This window comes from Manacus candei, unplaced genomic scaffold (assembly GCF_025592945.1).
Source record: "Manacus candei isolate 608988 ecotype Guabito, Panama unplaced genomic scaffold, ASM2559294v1 h1tg000060l, whole genome shotgun sequence".
NCBI classification, from domain to species: Eukaryota; Metazoa; Chordata; class Aves; order Passeriformes; family Pipridae; genus Manacus; species Manacus candei.
In genome coordinates this window covers 11191677-11211783 of record NW_026138108.1, presented here as the reverse complement: position 1 = coordinate 11211783, position 20107 = coordinate 11191677, and the positions used below count along the sequence as shown (strand labels likewise).

Below are 20107 nucleotides of genomic sequence, written 5' to 3'. Positions count from 1 at the left end.
AACTTTCTCCTGAAAAGATAGTGCATTTTATACAGCAATCAGAGCAAACAAAACCAAATAACAGTTTTCCAGCTCTGTCTATAAACTTTGTACCCATGCTGGCACTAAGCACTGCCTGAGGCCACTGCAAGCAGCTGTCAAAGAAAGTCAGTTTTGCCATTTGCTTGCATGCTCAGTATGTGTTCCCTTCCCACCCCATGCATTAATGCTCTCCCTGCCACGCTAACAGGAAAGAGGAGAAAACATGTTTATGACTAACAGACACACAGCTGGAGACCATCAAAACCCACAGACAGACAGACTACCTACAATGATTCCCAGCGTGGTTCCCGAACATGAGCAGATTTCCAGTCAACAAGTCCCTCTTCAATAGCTCATTACACATCCAGTTTTCAATCATCAGGGACCTGTAATAGAGCTGGTGAAGGACCTCAGGATGTCACCCAGGACACCAGAGGACAGTGATGGATGTAACTCTCTAAAGAGTTACATTTCTGTGCTTTCTGTGCTTGCTTTTTTCCTATTGATTTTCTTTTTTTTTTTTCTTTCTTTTTGTCATCACCACCTCTTCTCCTTGAATTCTGCACCCAGAAGCTGACCCTCTCAGGAATCTGTTAGACAGCAGAGTCCTTTCTGAGCAAGATAAGTTTACGTTCACAGTAATACTAACCACATTTAAGATCAGCATCCTGCATTAGCATCCCTGCCCACACCAGGGGGGTTGGAATAGTCCTCTATAGGTCACTGTCAACCCAAATCACTCTAGGATTAGAAAGCAAAACCACTCCTTACTAGCATATTTTATCAATATTTGTACTGTGACATATAAATTTGAACAAGTTATGTTGCACTCAACTCCACAAAAGCAGAGATTAGATCATTTTGGTGCTTCAGTACATGGGATGCCCACATGTGCACTGACTCCAACACTGGGTCACACATTCTGCAGGACATTTGGAAAGATTAAGTTAGTACTGCTCTCCCTCATCACAGGGCTGCACCTTGGGCGACAGGCACAAACAGGAGGCAAAGATGTCCCAGAGGCCCAAGGGTCAGGGTTTCTTTCTAGGCTCTGATGATGTTAGGTCTCTCCCAAAAAGCAGCCCCTTCTGCAGCACTGAACTGACCCCCAGCCCTGTAGGCAGGTGCTGGTGGTTACACCCAGCCTAGAGGAGAGTTTTCAATCCCCGAGGACAAAAGGGGTGTGGACCGAGTACAGGCAGCAGGGACTTGCTGCTGCTGGACTCGTGTAAACACCACAGGAGAAGAGTGTGGCCAATTCAAACAAAAGCCTGGAGCTCTGCAGGCCTGGGTCCCACCTGGCAATCATTACCTGCCCCCCCACAGCAATGTAAACACGCCCAGTTGGCCACCACTGTGACTCTGCCGCAGGCCAGTGCTGCCACTAATGTTTAACGAGTATCAAAAAGGAGAAATATGTCCTGATACAAACAAGGGGTTCAAAAAGAAAGCCAGGACTTCTTTAAAGCTCTCATTTTGCACAGCTAGGTAAGAAGGGCTACCTGAACTAACTTCTCCTGAATCAGCCCAAAGGCTGAGTATTTACACAAAAGTGAGGCGCACATTTATGCTCCTGAACAGAGGCTAGGCTAAATTAGAAGCAGCCTGTGTACCTCTCCATTCCAGCCTCACAGCTATCCCTGAATCCTGAACAGCCACCCATTCTTGCAGCACCAGCACGGTCCTCAGTGAGACATCAGCACAGCAAGGCTGAGTGGGGGGATGCTGATTTTCTGGAAATCTGACTCCAGGGCAGAAACCAGGCTTGAAACATCAGTGCCCTCATTCCCATCACACTGCAGGTGGAGAGTTAAGGACCTCAGACTACTAGTGTTTGAGTCCTTTCACAAGTCTGTGCCTGCCTGTACTTCCCACATCAACCCACTTCTTTACCAGAAGACACAAAATGGCATTACTGCTATTCCCAAAGGGCAAGGGGCATATGGGTGGACGAAGCCACTCATCTGAGATTATCCAGGCAACCCATGATGCTGCAGGCACCTCCATGGCAAGTCAGAGCTCTCATCATCATCAGGTTTCACAGAATCTCAGAACGGGTAAGGTTGGCAAGGACCACAGGGGGTCCAGTGGTCTAACCTCCCTACTCAAACAGGTTCATCCCAGAGTATATGGCACAGGATCGAGCCCAGATGGTTTGTGAATATCTCCAGTGAGGGACACTCCACAACCTCTCTGGGTAACCTGTTCCTGTGAGCAGTCACCCACACAGGAAAAATGTTCCTCCTCATGTTCAGATGGAACTTCCTGTGCATCAGTTTCTTTCTGCCTGTTGCCTCTTGTCCTACTGCTTGGCACCACTGAGAGGAGCCTGGCTCCATCCTGTGACACCCTCCCTTCAGCTGCTGACAGACATTGATGAGTTCCCCTCTCAGTTGTCTCTTCTCAAGGCTGAACAGGCCCAACTCTCTCAGCCTGTCCTTGTAAGAGAGATGCTCCAATGCCTTACTCACTTCCTACACGGGACGGGAGATTTTCTATTAGAAGCTAAGAGACTGAGTCAGAGGAACTGGACTTTATAAATGTAAAAGCTAAAAAGGCATCCCATCTGCAGGACGGAAAAGGGCACAGCCCCATTTCCTGCCTATGCAAACTGGTGCTGTGCCACTGACCTCTGCGTGCAGCACCAGACGTTATCAGAGGAAACCCCAGTCCTCAGGAAACAGTCACTCAAAATAGCATTTGTGTAAGATCTTCCTTCATTTCCACCTTGCCCACTTCAGATTTCCTATTCTCTATACCTCAGCATGCTAAAGACCTCCATCAGGAAATTGCCTGCTCAGTTTGGACTGGAGTCCCCTACTAATCCTTTACCAAAACATTCAAATAATTTACCCTGGGAAGGGGGGGTGGGGAGAGAGCGTGGACAAGCTGTGCATGGGAAGGCGTTAACCTTGTGTCAGAGTCAGACCAGGTCTGTCACGCTGCTGCTCAGCTGCAGGAAGGCAGCACACACCACCAGCCAGTTAAAGTGGAAGTGTCCTGACAACTGACTCATGTTTTCTAGGTGCTGAAGTTTCCTAAGGCAGTCAATGTGAACAAGCCAAGGAGCTAACATGCTCATTTCCAAATCCTCTGTGTCCTTTGGCATTGACCTGTGCAGGGGTGAGGGAAGGGAGCAGGCAGGGCAACCCTCCGGCACTGCTTGGCCAGGAGCTGCAGGGGCTTCTGCAGCTGGTGCAACCCAGGGTGTTTGTGCTGTTTTATGGTCTACACTACTGCAACTTGCTATCTGAAGGGTTGGTGGGATTAAGGGAATTTAAGTTTTCCATTCCTTAAGCTGCTGTTAACTTCTTCCTTACTCTCTGTCATCCACATAGGATGGTCCTTCTCACCCGTAACGCTGCCCCAGTGCCTTGTTTTGGCCACACCATTGCCTGTTTCATTAATTTCAAAATTCTCCTCTCTCATGCCAAGCACATTGCACCTTGTTGGACTGATCCCCCACCTCCTGGTTGCCCTTTCCCCAGCAGTCCACCTCGGGGTGATGTCCCTACTACCATCTGCCAGCCAGAAGACTCCTGGGTGCTCCCTTCCCTCTTCTTCCAGCTCCAAACTTCAACAGTCCTCACCCAGCTACAGCCCGGCTCTGGTACTGAGCTGGGCAGTTTTTAGGGCTGGGGATATTTTGCTCCAGGTGGACCTGGCCCAAGACAAGGTGTTGGAGGGGCTCTGCTTTCCAAAGCAACGAGAGCAGCTCTGCAGCACCACAAAACCAGCCTCATGCTTCCTCTTTCTAACACACACGACAAGGCTGCAGGTCCCAAAGTGAGAGCAGAGCCAGGCTGGGTGGAAGCACACTGCCCAGGCACTGCCCTTCACTGGGGGCACAGTGTGGGCAGGAGGAGGGGGGGGCTGCTCTCACCCTCACTAGCCCAAGGGCACTGCCAAAGGGCACGCTGGGCCCTGGTGTAGTGTGGGTGACCAGCCTTCAGAGAACATGCTGCCCACCCAGCCAAAGCCTGAAGTGAGCTGATTTACTTTAGTACCAGACCTGCAGCAGCACTTCCACACACAGGCCCTACAGCCCATCTCCTCCCTGCAAGTGTCTCTCCTCAGTCAGAGCTCTCCTGATTAGAGTCCTTGACTGACTTGCATTGAGAGCAAATAACGTGGCTTTAGTTTGTTTTGTTTTGGTTGTTTTACTTGTAATGCAAGTGGCAGAGCTTAGCTGCCTTCATCTACTTAAACAGCAGCAATACAGTCAGTGATTTCAACTGAACAATCATGTATTCATCTGGCCCTCCCACTCAAACGCTATGAAAAATGTGGATAAAAACAATTTCTCCTTTGTCTGCATTTCAAAACTCACCTCATCCTCCTCACATGGGCAGAGGAACAACTGTTTTTCTTACAGGGCAAGGATTTAGCAAGACCCTTTGGTAACTGAGAAGTATTCCTAAAGCTTCAGCCGCAGGGCTTGTATGCAGGTCAGCTCTCACCCAGAGGTCAGGGCTGTTCAAAACTCACTCCAGTCTATGGGCTTGGCCTAACAGCCTCTGTAGACCCCAATGACAGATACAAAACCCCTTCCAGTAACACAGTTTTTCTCTCCATTAAGTGTCATACAAAGTGTTCTCAATTCAATATTGTGCCAGCTCACCCTTGCGTTTGAGACAGCAATGTCTGCACCAAGCCTCAAATGAGTCAGAGAAGCAGCCAGTGAGGGACAAAGAGGTTATGAGATCTCTGTAACTCTAGGGAGATTTACAAAAGTTGGAGCTAGGCCTTATTGCAGCTGCACAGACGTGGTCAAGGAACACTAATCCTCAGTTTTCCCCCACAGAACCAATAATCCAAACACCACATTAATTTCCTCACTAAATTAGTGAGGACACTTGGACAGCAAGACCGTCTTCAGCCAGGTTGTGGCTTTTGGGTGGACTTCCAGGAACTCACAGTCAGATCCAGCTGCATCTGCAGCCGAGTGGACTGGATCACTCAGGGAAGTTTGTACCAAGGAGCAGAGAAGGCAACAAAGCAACCCAAGCCTTTAGGATGACACAGCAAGGCTGTGCGCTGCACTGCCAGCCTGCACACAGAGCCCCCCCTCCTTCAAAATCTTTCACCCCCTTTAGGGAAGGACAGGCTGCAGGAAGATGTTCCCATAGCACAACTGCAGAGCAGGAGTCAGGTAGCACTGGTACCTTGGCAGGGGCCTGTTTCAAGCTGATTATCAAATTTGAGAAACAAAGAGTAGCTTGTTTACGGCTTGGCAAAGCAGCAGCTTCTAATTGGGAATATAGTGGTGGTAATTGGAGGTCCCCAACAGCACCCCTCCTGCAGGAGTTTTTAAAAGACCTTTTCCTTCATCTCTCTGGAGATGCTCTCCCTGGCTGAGCCCTTCAGGAAGCTCACAGCTTCGAGACAGCATCATACTAACTAAAATTCAGTACGGCTCTTCCGCTCACAGAAAGATCATTGCAACTCTGATTCTCTCAATGACAGGCTTGTAAAATTCACATGCTTACACTGGAGCACCCAGTGATGATCCACCTTAACCTAAAAAGCATTTTTGCCTTTTTAATCTTCTTTTGAATAACTTTTCATATACCAGCAATCCTCAGTGGTCTGGATGCATTTCAGCATCTAACAGGGCCTTCATGCAGCACCACTCTTCTGCAAAGGCTCTGTACCAAGGAATATGGCAGTGAGACCTTGTGTCCCCACAGTGGGGAGAGCCAAAGTCATCCCAAAGCCCAGAAACAAGAATGAAGAAGTCTCTGGGCATGTGGGATCAGGGACTTGGGGATCTCAAGAGGTTTTGCTAATACCTTGGTTCACCTTCCTCGTGTACAGGGGCAAAGCTGACAGTGCAGCACAGCAGGGGAGTGGTCTTTCCTGTCTGTAATGTGCTGCATATTAAAGACATGAGCTATGTGAATATTCTTACAGCCCTGAAAGCTTGCAATTACTTTTGCAAGCAATTACTCACTCCTGGAGTGAGCTTAAGACAGTTTATATCCATGGAATATGGGGCTGTTTTGGCTCAAGCCAAGCAGGACCAGCACAGCTGGAGAAACCCCTTGCTGTGTCATGAACCCTTCATACATCGCAGGGTGTCACTACCAGTCTCTGTCTTGAGTGAGGGAAGGTTTTTCAGGGGGCATTGAGCTGCAAAGACCCAAATCCAGGACTGATGTCTCATGGTATTGGCACCACCGTGCACTGCCCAGCACGGCTGGGCCACGCCAGCTCTGCTAGACTGCTCTGCCAAATATCTCCAGCACAGGTTTTTGAAAGCTCAAACCTCAGAGCTGTTTACTGCCCCTCCACAACTAACAAACTGCTAAATGCCATCTACCAGCAAGCAAGCTCCCTCTGCTAATGCAAAACAGACAAATGCATCATTGCATCCCTCCTCCTGGTCCCAGAGACTCTGCCAACACACCAGACCAATTTAATGAGGGAAAGGTGCCGAGTTACACGCTGGTGTCTCACACACACCATGCTAATTCAGCATGGTAGAGAGAAGCACTGACACCTATCTCTCTGTTATGCCACGCTTGCAGGTGCAATAACAATGGGTTTTGCTTAGCTGGTGAAAACACCATGGTCCCACGAGAGTCCCTGGCACGGGCCCCTTTCCCTGCCCAGAGCAGTGTGACACTGCACACGTGGCAAAGGAGAGGTCCTTTCCAAAGGGGCTTAGTGTCCACCCACCTGGGGCTTTGGAGACAGCTCTCAACACCTTCTATGATTACCATTTGTAAGGCATTGATTGCTCCAGCATCTGAGAGCCCCCACCAGGGCCAACACACAGACATGAGCAGGAGATGTTATTCATCCTGGCGAGTCCTGCTTGTCAAGGCAGCCTGACTCTCTGTATGGGCTGCTGCTGCTCCTGAGTCATCTGCCAAACCAGCATCAGGCAAATCACACTACTCTGACCTGGCAAGGAGATGACAAGGGCTTGGGAACCAGCCAAATTTGGGCAGAGCCAAGCACCCGCTGGGGCAGCTGGACCGGGTCAGCCATTTCCCCCCCACCTCAGGCAAAGCACGTGCTGCCCACAATGGCACAAAGCCCCAACTCTGCCAAAAAACATCCTCCTCCCCACGGGGAGCGCTGGGCCAAGCAGCTCGGACACCAGCTGACTCAGGGCAGCTGTGTTTGATCAGCTTTGCTCAGGGGTGGTTGCTCTCCACGTGCCTCTGGCTTGCATGGACAAAAATGGTCAAAGACACTCCACTGCAAAATCTCCAACCAAACTTGCTGCAGCCACTTCCCCATCAAATCAATGCTGCAGGGCCATGAGCAGCCAGAAGCATCCGTGTTTCTCCCCCTCCTCCCCTTTAGCTGGCTTTAAGTCATTTTTAAGTCATTTAAGTCATTTAAGTCATTTTTAAGCAAGGTACAGTGAGAGCTCCTGTGGGATTTCTTGGCTAAAGCGAGTCAGACCAAACGGGAGCACCACACAAGAAGAAAGGGGGACTGAACTACACTGAGTTAACCAGAGTTTAAAAACTAATACAAACCCAGAGAACATCCCTGAAGGCAGATGAAAAACAGAAACAGCCAGGTAACAACAAATTTTAAAATTGTATCAACCTTTCTGCTTTGGGCCACAACACACTGGGGTCCAGAAAACACCTCCAAGAGCATCCTGATCTGCCCACACCATACACAAGGTCTGGTGGCTGACCAGGTAGAGACCCTCCCAGCTGGGTCCTCAGAGGAGATAAGAAACTATTCATACTTGCTTCTGGCAGTGACAGGGGACCCTGCCACAACTGCCCTGCCCCAAGCCCCACACCTGCTCTGCAACTATGAAAAGGCAGAGAAGAAATGATGGGATGTGAGCCTTGTTTGGGGAGTGGGCAGGAAGAACAAAACCTACTAGAATTAGGTGTCCGAACCTCCAGTCAGGATGTGATATTTTGGCACCTCTGGCACACCTCCATTCTTGTGATTCCCTGACAGCAGTGAAAGCAGGAACAGTACTTACCCGAAACTGCCCCAACCATTCAGGACTGGCAAAGGGCTTTTTGGTCCTTAGGTGAAAAGCACCACCAAAATCCAGAGCGCTGCTCTGGTTAGCAGGAGGTGGGTGCCAGGCTGGCACGGGGTTCACTTTCCCCACTGTGCAGCTGGTCCAACACAACAGTGCCCCCTGTAAAGACTCCAGCCTAACTCGCATCCTGCTTTCCTGGCTGGCAATCCCAAGGCTCTTGGCCTGCCATTAAACTCTGTCACCTCATAACTCATTCACAGGATAAGTGGACTCTGCCTGGCCTTGTATGGAGCTGCTGACTAAGACAACGACAGGAGTGAGCAGTCCTAAAGTGGAATTACTCACAAACGTGGGCAGCTCTGATGGTGAAAGCAAACACCAGTTGGCATCAAAAACTGACATTAAGAAATTCAGTCAGCACACCACAAACTGATTTGTAGCACACCCAGCATGCTTCACTGCCTGACTTCTTACTGTGCCATAAACCAAAAAAATAATCTGAGTCTAGCTGACAATACAGCAGTGCTTTAAGAAAGCTGTGGGGACAGAAGGAAGGTGTCTTAACACCACTGCTGTGCAAGCACAGCTGAAACAAACCCAGTGAGCTCAGGGGTGAGATCCAGGGCAGAAAGGACTCACCAGGGAAGCACAGCCCACATGGGACTGGGACAGGGAATGGGGAAACACCCCCGGCTTGGTTAGACCTTGGTGTTGCTGCAATACAGTGATCACCAGCCCACACTGAAGTGAAACCCAAGTTCAAACCTGTTGGAGCTTCAGCTGTGTCCTGTAACCTGAGCTCAAAAAAGGCAGCATTGCAGCACTGCCTGTGTCAGAGTTTGAAACTGAAGCCATCCCATTGAGGTATTTCACAGATCTGCCTTAGGAAGCTATAAAGCTTCCAGCAGCATTCCCAAACTGATGTCCAGTCCAAACTTGGACTTTTCATCACACCTGAGATACCACCAGGCAGGTTTTTGAAAAAAGTCCTTAAAAAAGGATTCCTGTAAAAGGCACGATGGCTGACATTTCACAATTTCAGTTCTTGCCACATTTCTCCTGCTTTTTCCTCATGCTTGTTTCATATTTATAACAGAAGTAATTTTCACTTTATCATGACTGACAAGTGGCAAAGAATAAAGGTGCCTGACACTCCCATTATCCATGGGGTGCCATGCAGCTCCCCACGGCAGCAGGACCACACCCCCTGCCTGGTTTCCAACTCCAGTGCCTACAAATGCATTCCTGTTGCCCCTTCTCCATCCAGGGTCCTGTGATGGGCTCCTCCACAGACCATTCCTCCTATTCCCATGATAAACAGACATTTCTGAATTCAGGTATGAAAAATAACCAGGGAATTTGAAGCTGTCAAAGCAAGACCAAGTCCCCCCCAACTTCTGAATGCATCCATGGGGATGGTGCACATTAACATGCTAACACAAACTAAGCAAAAATTAATAGAGAGATAGGGAAAAAAGCAACTCAGTGGAATCCTACTAGATATACTTGAATATATATCTCCAGGAAAAATTGATTCTCAAATAAAACCTGCTATGACAACACACTATAAAGAGTAAACACACATTTTATCAGAGCAATCTGTGTTAGTCTGGTATATTAAGGCACGTATTAATTGTGAATTTGGAGTGCAGCAACAACAGTTTCAGTTTCCAGAGTGATCAGTGTCTGTCAAAATAGTATTTTTGGACACAAACTCAAAGGACCAAAAATGTTAAAACAAAAATGTGAATAAATGAATAAATGCTTAAAGAGCAAATTCAATACTATAGCAACATGCAAACTTCTTCATAATTTCACATTTCAAAAAAACATTTCAGAAATTCCATCCATTTCAAACAAGTTTGGAGCCCACCACCTGATGAGACAAGGTCAAAGCCTTCCTTCTTTTTAGGTGAACACAGTTCATGGAGAAAAGGAAAGAGACTTGGGGAAATATTTACATGATTAATATGTATACTTGGATCAAGCATTAATACATAATGTGTTCTGAGCTCCAGTGACGTGATCTTTCATGCAAAAACAAATCAAGTCATCTACAAACATGTCATGTCTTCAAAAACATAAGTATTAATTCAGAATTCAGTGCATTTCAAAACTCTTTGTTTTGATTGGAACGAGAGGAATGAGTGAGCCAGAAGTGAATTAAAGCTCATTATAGTAACTAATTGCCATAATGTTGTGGAAAAATGCAGACCATAGTCCTTGCTTGAGGTTGGAAGACAAACAGAAGCAACTTTCACTGGCATTTTACAGCTGTAGTAATTTAGAAGAAACTAAGAGGAACAGAACTCTTCTTGGTAGAGGTAATGAAAGGCTGGTGTTTGAATTTGAGCAATTTTAAGAAGTTGTGTCTGTACTCTTCTTTTCAAATCAAGCACATTTAAAACCTACAAGATCTTTTTCATTACAAAGCATTAGCATAATTATAGTAAAGGCAGGTTACCTTTACTGAATCCTGACATGTTTGATTTTCATTAACAGGCATCTAGGCAGCTGATGCTGCCTGGCTTTGAGAATGAAAGGTTAGGCTGGCTTTTCAAAAAAAGAAATATAATAAAGAAAATACGCACGTCTCTGTACATATTTTCAATCCAAATGGCCCTCGTGGCAACAGACCAGTTTGAACCAGTATAAAGAAGAGGAAAGACAGAGCAGCTCTTGAGCCTGCCTGACATAGCAAATGCCACCTTTATCCTTCTCATGCTACAATGGCATCTATAACATCAGGTCCTAGAAAGCATTAACTATGTAAAGAGGCATTAGTATCATCTGCTCTAAAATCAGAGTTTTTGGAAGACACCCAGTTCTAGGGCAGCTCAAGACTGGAGTAGCAGTTTGTCTGCCTTTCAAATAATTCCAGCTATGCCAAGGGACAAAGCATTATGACTTTGGGTTGCACTTCTGACAGTACATGCTTGCTGGACACTGAGAGCACCCCAGCTTTTGGAGAGAGCTCCAGAGAAAAGCAGCAGGAAGATTGAAGTCTCCTGCTCACAGGGAGCTCTGCTCACACAGCCAAATGAGGACAGGAGTCCCAAACCACACTTGCTAAATTCACACAGAACTTAACCTGCTAGTCTCTCCTTTCAGAACCATTGCTGGTATTAAAACAGGGGATATTTTTTTTTTTTATGTAATAATTTTGACTGAGAGTGAGGGAACTAACACAGTTTTGCTTCCCTCATTTTGTTTGTTTTCTTTCTTTTGCATATACTGTGTCTTGCCTTGTCCATGAGTGTTCCAGGGCATGGACTGTTTACTGCAAGGTATATGCCTCTACCAATAGGATTTTATCCAGTGATTTGAATTTTTTGGTCTTCAGCATCACCATAAGAAACAAATCTGGACTCTACCATTACCCAGTTCCAAGCCATTGTACTGATGTTTTAGCAGGAATAAGTGAAACTTTATGAGAACAGCATGAACATCAGATGCCTCTCAAAGCTTCAGTGCCAAACAAATCATCACCTTCTGCAGACAAAAACCTCTTCTGATGTTCCTCTGCCACTGCCTCTGAGCCTGCTCTGAAACTGTCAGTTGTGCAAAGAGCAAAACTGAGTTTCACCCCAATTGCTTTGCCCATTGCAATTAAGGAAGTGCCAAGTATTGTCTTCAATGGTATTTGTTGCCCTATGTTTTCATTATGCAAACTTTCTACTGTGCATGGTGGCTTTTCCTTTGGCAGGGAGGACGTAATAGCTAATTGAGAATAACATTTGTTGTTCTTTGGCAATGTTGTCTTTAGCAACAATTTAAAAAAATTCATTTCTGTCATTCAAACAACCCCCATGAGGCTCAGTTTGAATGCATTAAAAAAAAATTTTAAAAAATCACACAATTCTTCCATTAAATTATTTGGACTATTCTCTCTGGGATTTGTTTTTTTCCTTGAAATACAAAGAAAGAGATGATAGCTTAAGAATTGCAGAGTAAGCAACAGAAAGAAAACCAAGGGGAGGAAGACTTAGGAAAGCTATTTGAAGAACCCACTGTTTAAAAACAATCACATCACCAGCTTTAAATACGAAAATTAAAATAGAGAAAATCCATGGCAGAGTAAAGGAAGGATAAATAAATAAACAAATAAATAAAACAAGGTCACTGTGAACAGGTAATAGGTCACCAGGAGCTGCAGCTTCCAGGGGTCCAGGAGATATCAGGAACTTGCAAATAGCACTCCAGAGTGAGCAGCAAAGATAAAGCTTTATCCAGAGTTATTACCTGCTTTTCCTGAACACAATATGAAACCCCAAACACATAAACTTACTGCCTTTATGACATATGTTAATATGTAACATAATAACATGAGGAAAGGTAACAGAAGTCAAAGAGAAGAGGACACAAGTGCCATTTGTGTATGCAACACAAGCAACCCCCATGCTCACCAACACCAGCTTATCATTGCCAGGAAGGATAAATCCCAACACCAGGCACCTTGGATCTGCAGCGATGGGATAACTTGTCAAGGACCTTGACGTATATCCCTTTCAAAAGGGACACAAATGCAATTACACCACCACAGTGAAACTCTCTGGCCTGTGGCTCAGGCCACAAGAAGGGTAACACCACAGCACCCACCAGAAGAGGAGTTTGCAAAACCAGCGTGAAGTCACTATTAAGTCTGTACCCAGGAAATTTTTATATAAGGAAGAGATGAAACAAGGAGACTTATAAAGAACTACATTTATTTTTTGTTTACAGCAGATATCATAAATAAAGCTAAAACAATTTTCACCGTGTGCAAAATACAGAGTTTCCATGTGAAAATTTAAATACAGAATTAAAAACTATTTAATAAAAATATTCAGTTAAGATTATAAAGTAAAATAAAGACAGAAGGTTTAGGAGGAGAAGGACAGAATCCTCACTGGGCAGGAACAGCGAGGAAGACTCTGCAATAGAGAGTAAAAAACACAGCAATAGGAAGTGGTTTGAAATGGCAGACCTTTATGTCACAACCTTCATATTAAAGCATGCTGAGCTTAGTAACAACACACTGTAGCCCTGAAATACATAGGAAGTCACATCCCAGCCACCTGTGCAGGAAGTGACCCTTAAAATACAGAGAGGTTTCTGCGTGGGCACAGCATGGGGACTGTCAGAGCCATCAAGTCATTTTAGGATACCCACACAAATAAATACTATCAGGTGAATCACACAAACATACAGGTCAGTAGGATAAGGAGCACAGGGCTCTGACCCTGTGGCCCTTCCACATTCCTGGCTAAAGCGTGTGAAATGGGGACAATGGCAGGGGATGTTCAGCCCCTCCTGAAAATTACTCCTAAGATCAGTTCTTGAAGGCCCTTCCCTTTGAAAGGGATCCTCAGCAGGAACAGCTGAGTTACGACCACATCAGCCAGACCCTGTGCACTGGCTGGTCAGACTGAGCCCTTGGTCCTTGTTTGGATTCATTTCCCCTTCAAGATTGTCAACTTGTGATTACACAAACTGAAACGTATGTATTTCATTACGTAAAAATAATCACAGAAGTCTGTCATGGGGAGTAGTGTAGCAAGACAAATCCATCCATCAGAGTGCCAAAACGGGGCCCAGTTAATCAGTTAATAAAACAACTCAAACCAAAACAGTTTGGTTATATAAACTTGGCATGGTGATATTTCAGCCTGAGAACTGCATGCACACTTACTGCTATTATGCCTGTCTACAATGTCACTTGGGGTGGAAGACTGGAATTTGCATTGCTTTGGCTCCTTTTCCTTACAGAATCTTTTTATATCATACTTTTCCAGTATCAAAGCAGAGAATTGCTCAGACAGCACCACAGTGCTCAGATGCTGCTTGCTCATTCCACGTCTGAGCTCATGCCAGCCAGGAGAATCAGCTGCGTAATCCCATCCTGACCTTATTTTAAATCTTTCCTTCAATTCTTTGAAAAAAATAAGGCTTTAACTAGTTCTTTCAAGAAGCTATTTACTTGCCTAACTTACCTTAAAGGCATAGGGAAGCATACATGCACAGACAGAGAGAAAAACATTCCCTACAAAGAGTGCAGACGCTGCCTTTTCTAGAACCATGAATTCAGCAACAGGTTAAATGATCATGCCAAAGCTCCATTAATATACCAGACACACACAGTTTGCTCCAAAAGTTTTTAAAAAAAAAAAAACAAACACAAAATGCTGTCAAATGACAGTGTTAGTCACACAATTTTGGAACTGGCAAGCAGGGGAAAAAAAAAATAAATCACCTGGGAGCAGAAAGGCTTCAGCCAGTGAGCGGGTGCAGCACCGGAATGTTGAATCGGACTAAAAGCAATGAGGGACATTGACAGAGAAGAGAGCAGGGAAGAAAACACAGGACTTAACTTGGTTATAGAGGAAAGCATCAGGAAGATTACATAGGTGCAAAGAAGAATTGGCCACAATGAAACTGCCCTTTTTTCACTGAATTATGAATGAGGACAAATAGGTATGAATATTACTAGCAGAATATTAAGATGAAGAAGTGAAAAAAAAAATCTACCAATTAGACTGATAACAATAAAATAACCCTTACAATACAATCACCTGCAAAATCCCAGTGGAATATGCAGTGTAATTAAGATTCCTCAGGAAAACATTTGCATTATGCAAGTTCCTGAATTCTACTGTGGAAATGTAGGGATTTTATTTCCCATTATATAAATCTATACAAAACCAACAGAATATTTTAATTATTTTTTTTTAAATCTGATTTTTAAACTGTCTACTAGTAAGATTCATTTGCTTTAAGTTTATTGGCCAGAGATTTCCCAGTTTCTTAGTACATCACCATTTTCTGTAAGTTTACCATTATGCTCACTCTGCTGAAAAAGTAGAAAACTTCCTGTGGTAAACAGCAGGAGAAAACTTCAGGAAAAAGTGTTCCTGCTGTTGACAAACTGAAATTAAAATTGATGGCAACCCAAATTTTTCAAACTTTACCACTTAGCAGTTTGCTGTGCTGCAGGAGTAACATGACAAATCGCACTGCAGATTTTCTCCTTTTTAGGGTGAAACAATTACTACAATTAGCAAACAATTAAAAATAATACAGTGTTTCAAAGCAGGGGTTTTTAAAATGCAATTAAAAAAGGTACAGATAGATTTCTTTACATATATACAGATGCCCACCATGTTGCTATAATTATTGCTGTGTCCAGTCAATGTTCTAGCAAAGTTTGGTTGAATACATGTTTGAGCATTCATGGCAATTTATTTCAAAGGAATGCTACCATACATCTAAACGGTTTTCTTCAAGCACTTTTCCAAGTTCTCTGCATATACTTAATTTTTTTTCCAATAATACACAACCACTCTAAAATGTGAAAGTCTTTATCCTCATAGTTTAAAGAAAGTCAAACTATCTAGAAGAAAAATCCAGTTTGTAATTTTTTTTAAACAAAAGACACATTTCCTTTTAATACCTAAGAGGCAAAACAATTCAAATCATCTTTGCCCACTCATTATATTAAAAAAAAATCAAAACCGCCAGCCCATGAGAAACACAGTCATTTGAGACCATTGGAAGGGTCATCCTCAACTTCATTACTAACTGAATGTGACAGTATTTCCTACTCTTTATGCCACATTCTTTTGGTTACAAATAAATACTACAGATGATTTTAATTTTAGGCTACACATATTGCCACGTTTATGTATTTACCTATTTCTTGGCCAACTCCTAAATTTAAACATGTAAGTATTTGAGAGGCAGGGAACATGCTTACCTCACTGGCTAACTAGGTTGAAAATAATCAGAATTGGTATGCCAGTGTGTCCTTGCTGCTAAATAGATTATTTAACCTGTCCACACACCTTCTGTCTAAGGTAGACCTCATTCAGAGACATCTGAAAGAAATTTACTTAGTGGCTGCCATTGGTTGTACACATTGAAATGAATTAAACACCCAGCTAAGATGTAATCTTAGAATACATTCATAGGCTTTTGTTGTTTGTTCTAAACTTGTGTTTTTAAGAAATTCCAACAGACACTGGGAGCAGTGCCTACCCAGAGGCACAACAGTAGATATTTCAGTTACAGATGAGGGCTCCATAAATTCATATTCCTCATATCGGCCACCTAATGAGGGAGCCTCAGTCTGAGGAATAAGTCAGGTCTAATTGCACTACCAGTTCCTTCAACTTAGAAATTTCAATCAAGCCTTCACTCACCCAACATTTGCTCTTCAAATTTATTTAAAAACTTTAAATAAATTAGTAGAACAGATAATACCCACTATCAACAAAAGGGATCTATCACATGTAAGCAACGTAAAAGGCATGACTAGGAGCAATGTGAATTATGTACATGGTTTTTCTCAAAACATATTCATGCAAGTTATAAACCTCATAACCCAGAGCAAAGGTGAAAGCAAGAAAAAAAAAAAAGCTACGCGCCATATTCAGGTTTCAAAAGCCAGTCACTTGTCAGAAATATTCCCCAAACATCTGAAAGAACACATGTTCTTTCTTGGTCTAACTAAAAAAAAAAAAAAGAAAAAAAAAGATAAAAGGAAGCAGGGGGGTTGGTAGGCAGGGAGAAAAATGGTTTCAAAATGTACCATCTTCCCAATGGTCTGATCACAGAATAAAACAGGGGGAAAAAAAAAAAAAAATCTACAAAATATCCTTCATCTGTCTCCATTTTCTGGAAATGTGTCTGGACACTGTCCTTCATGCTCTAACATACAGTACATTTTACGTTGAAAATTTTGATTGTGTACCTCGTTTACATCAGAAGGAATCCACCGTTCACTGAAGTCATGCGTTAAATTGCATGAAAAGTAAAAAAAAAAAAGAAAACCAAACCAAACCAAAACTCCAATACCAACCCCCCCCCCTCCCCAAGAAAACAGTCAGGCTGTTAATTTTGAAAATCTGAAAGGCACAACTGAGCAAGACACGTAGAAGAATTCAAACCCTACAGAATCTTTTCACCCATTCAAGCACGTTTTCAAGTGATAGCTCTGCTTCCCGGTACATGTGAGTAAGTACCTCTAGAAGAGCACAGAGGAGTGGCACACCAAGGCTCAAGAGTTCGTACAAGTAGGTATAGTTATATGCATTGTCCCTGAAATGAAGATTGGTAGCGTGCAGAAAACCATGCATCCAGTTAGACAGGCGTCTGGGAATGTCAAGCAGATCCCTTGTCACCCGCAGGGGCCAGCTTAGCGCGCCCCTAAAGAAGGAAGTCAGGATACCTGGGGACCTGTCCTCTGGACTGCTAGCAGCAGACAAAGTGCTTTCTGTGGTGGTCTCTGGGGGTTTAGGTTCCATTTTCTTCCATGCTTCTGCTGCCTCCTTACATAAAGCATCAAAAAAAAAAAAAAAGTTAAATACACTTCTAAAGTAAGTAGAGATTCTGCTAATGCCTTCAAGTCTTTATGCATATTTCCACGTCCAATTGATCTTAACTTTGCCTTGCATAGGAAAAACTAAATTCCATTAAGAAGCAGATTATAAATATGCCAAACAGAACCAGGAGGTTTATATTTTAGCACCAATTTTACTACTTCTGCACATTAGGTAGAAAATATCCCCCCACACACACACAGGTATTGAACCCTGCTCCAGATAAAACTGCCTCAACATTTCCTGCATGACCAACAGAATCAATACCCACCTTTCCTGGGATTGGCAATGTTGCTCTTCTCTTTCTGTGTTTTGTACTGATTTTGCAGTGTGTAAAATGAGGTTTACAGTAAAATTTACCTATAAGAGGGAAAAATAAATTTTATGACATTACCTATATGTATATAGACTGAAAACTCACTGTTGCATGTATTAAAAAAATAATGAATGGTTGGGCAGCAAAAGGAATGGGAAACTTGAACAGAGATTTGCACATTAGTTCAATAATACAAGGTCATTTATCTACCACTCGGGTATAAGATTAATAAATCACAAAAAAACCAAAATCTCATAAATACAAAGTCACAAACCAACACAAGATATTGAGCAAACCCAGAAATCAAATAATCAGCTAAAAAAAGTCTTTGCAGATACTCTGGATAGAGTATCTGACCTTGAATCTTTAACCCTTTCACAGAAGGAGGTCAGGTTAATACTGAGATCTACTGAGATCTACTCAAATCATTTGGAAGTGCCAAGTTTGATAATTCCTCTCTAAACTGAAAAACAAAATAGAAACTCCCTATCTCTGAACCCCAGGCTCTAGGTGGGACTGAGTGCCCAAGAACTGAACGTCCTGTTCCACAGCAGCCTGGAATAAATTACACTGTGCTTGGCCAGTCCTACTGCTTTCAACTCCTGAGCCATAACATCTTAAAAGAAATAACCTATAGTCCCTCCATCCATGTAAATCTGCCACTATTATGGCTTATCCTTATAGATCACATTATTTAATGGCCAGTTATAAATGAGAGATAAGAATAACTCTGTATTGTTGGAGAAAAATCACCCTTTTCCTCCCCCCACCCCGACCTGTTATTGGACAAAGTGCATTTTGGTCACTCAACTCATTTTCCACTGAGGATTTCTTCATTTAAAGCTCAGGTCCATCATAACTCAATTCTTTTGAAAGACCAGGACTGCAAACACAAGGACCCAAACTCAAAGATCAGTATGGACACAAACTGAACATACTTGGCAGACCTCCTCCTGACCGACTTACTGGGCCAGATCTTTTTCCCGAGGTCCATTAAAAGCATCAATACTCAGACATTTCAAAATATTCTTAAGTAGCTCCTATATTACCTTCTTCAACATCAAAGGCATAAATTCCTAACCGGAGTGTTGTAGAACATATTTCACACTTGAAGCACTCCCTGTGGAAGAAGTGGCCTTCTGCACTCAGCCGCTCCATCACATAGACCCGTTTTTTGCAGAAATAACAAATGTCACTCCCCCCAATAGACTGAGGAAATTCTTTTCGCAGAGAACCCTGTCAAAAGATAAAAACAGAAAAGCACATAGAGCTGTGGCACTACACCCAGATATAAATTCTTATGAAGGGGGCAGCTGAGTTCGCTGTTTGAAGTGTTACACAGCTCCCTCCACACACCATTACAACAGGCGTCGGTCAGCTTTTTATACTACTCGTTTGCTGCAATTCTCTAGGTTTATGCAGTAACTAATAAATCAGGCATCACAAGGACTTTAAGGGGTGACTTCTGTGCTGGACTTGCATCCAGTTTCCCTCTGGGACTTCACCAACATTTTGTGATTACTCAGGTACAAGAGCAGCATCATTCCCCCAGATGCTCACTTGTCACCCTGCACCACCCTGGCTCAGTGCAGGCTTCTTGGAAGAAGGGGAAGGCAGACCTGGCCAACCTGAAACAACTGACACACAAGTGGAGTCAAGAAAACAGATGTCCTGAAGACTAGTTCACACACACTCTAGAGGAGAATGTAATCTTGTTCTTTAAGGTCCAGGGAGAAAAGTTGACAATCTTCGACCCTGGTGTCCGAACTACCACTCACATCTCTGCAGACATCTCCTCTCAGCCATGTTCCTCCTGAGACTACAGCCCAAGCTGGGGTTTAGTTTTAAAAAACTGATTTGCTTCCTACCACAGACCATCTTTTAACACATTGGACTTTAAAACATGATCCATATTAACAGCTTGAAATATTTTGAAAGTTTTTGTTGAAATTAGGTTGGTAATGAATGTTCTCTAACTGCCACAAATCTCATCCTCTCTTGGATATACATGCAAAAGGTACAGAAAAATAAATTATAAATGGATTAGAGGCTACCAAGGGTTTCCCTTTACTTAATAGGTATGAGGATGTTACTTTGCATTATTGTATTATGGTTGGTTACAGGTCGGTGCAGATGAGCATGCTGCATCTACCACATTCCATCATCATCTCCCTCCCCTTCCACCATCCCTGTTGCCACAGGAGAGATACCACATGTGGGATGGATGGAGGAGGCGCACACTTGGCACAGTCCAGGCACATTCAGACAACAGCACACAGTCCACACAACTCATCTTTAATTTACCAGCAAAAAGCAGCCCTAGAACAACCTTTTAATGCAAAATGCAAGCCACAATTGTCATTGTCACACTGTCTTGTGTTTAAAAGTTGAGGATCCTACTCCAAAATCTGCCATTAGCAATCCATTTTGCTGTGATGGATC

The 20107-nt window shown here is 43.7% G+C and overlaps 1 protein-coding gene across 4 annotated transcripts in view; it reads right to left on the bottom strand.

The window, feature by feature from the left end:
* MICAL2 (microtubule associated monooxygenase, calponin and LIM domain containing 2) overlaps positions 1-20107 on the bottom strand; it is a 161695-nt gene that overhangs the window by 34338 nt on the left and 107250 nt on the right. For 2 of the 4 annotated variants that reach the window (XR_007907187.1, XR_007907186.1), the window contains 4 exons: positions 18715-18901; positions 17621-17709; positions 14226-17298; positions 12683-12906 (listed from right to left, as the gene is read on the bottom strand). Coding sequence is in view for 2 of the 4 variants with exons in the window: in XM_051803809.1 (XP_051659769.1) it covers positions 14243-14283; positions 17199-17298; positions 17621-17709; positions 18715-18901 (417 nt within the window). In the remaining 2 variants the exon portion in view is untranslated. Of the gene's footprint in view, positions 1-12682; positions 12907-14225; positions 17299-17620; positions 17710-18714; positions 18902-20107 lie in introns of those variants that run through there. The other 2 variants (XM_051803809.1, XM_051803808.1) reach the window with 2 other exon arrangements.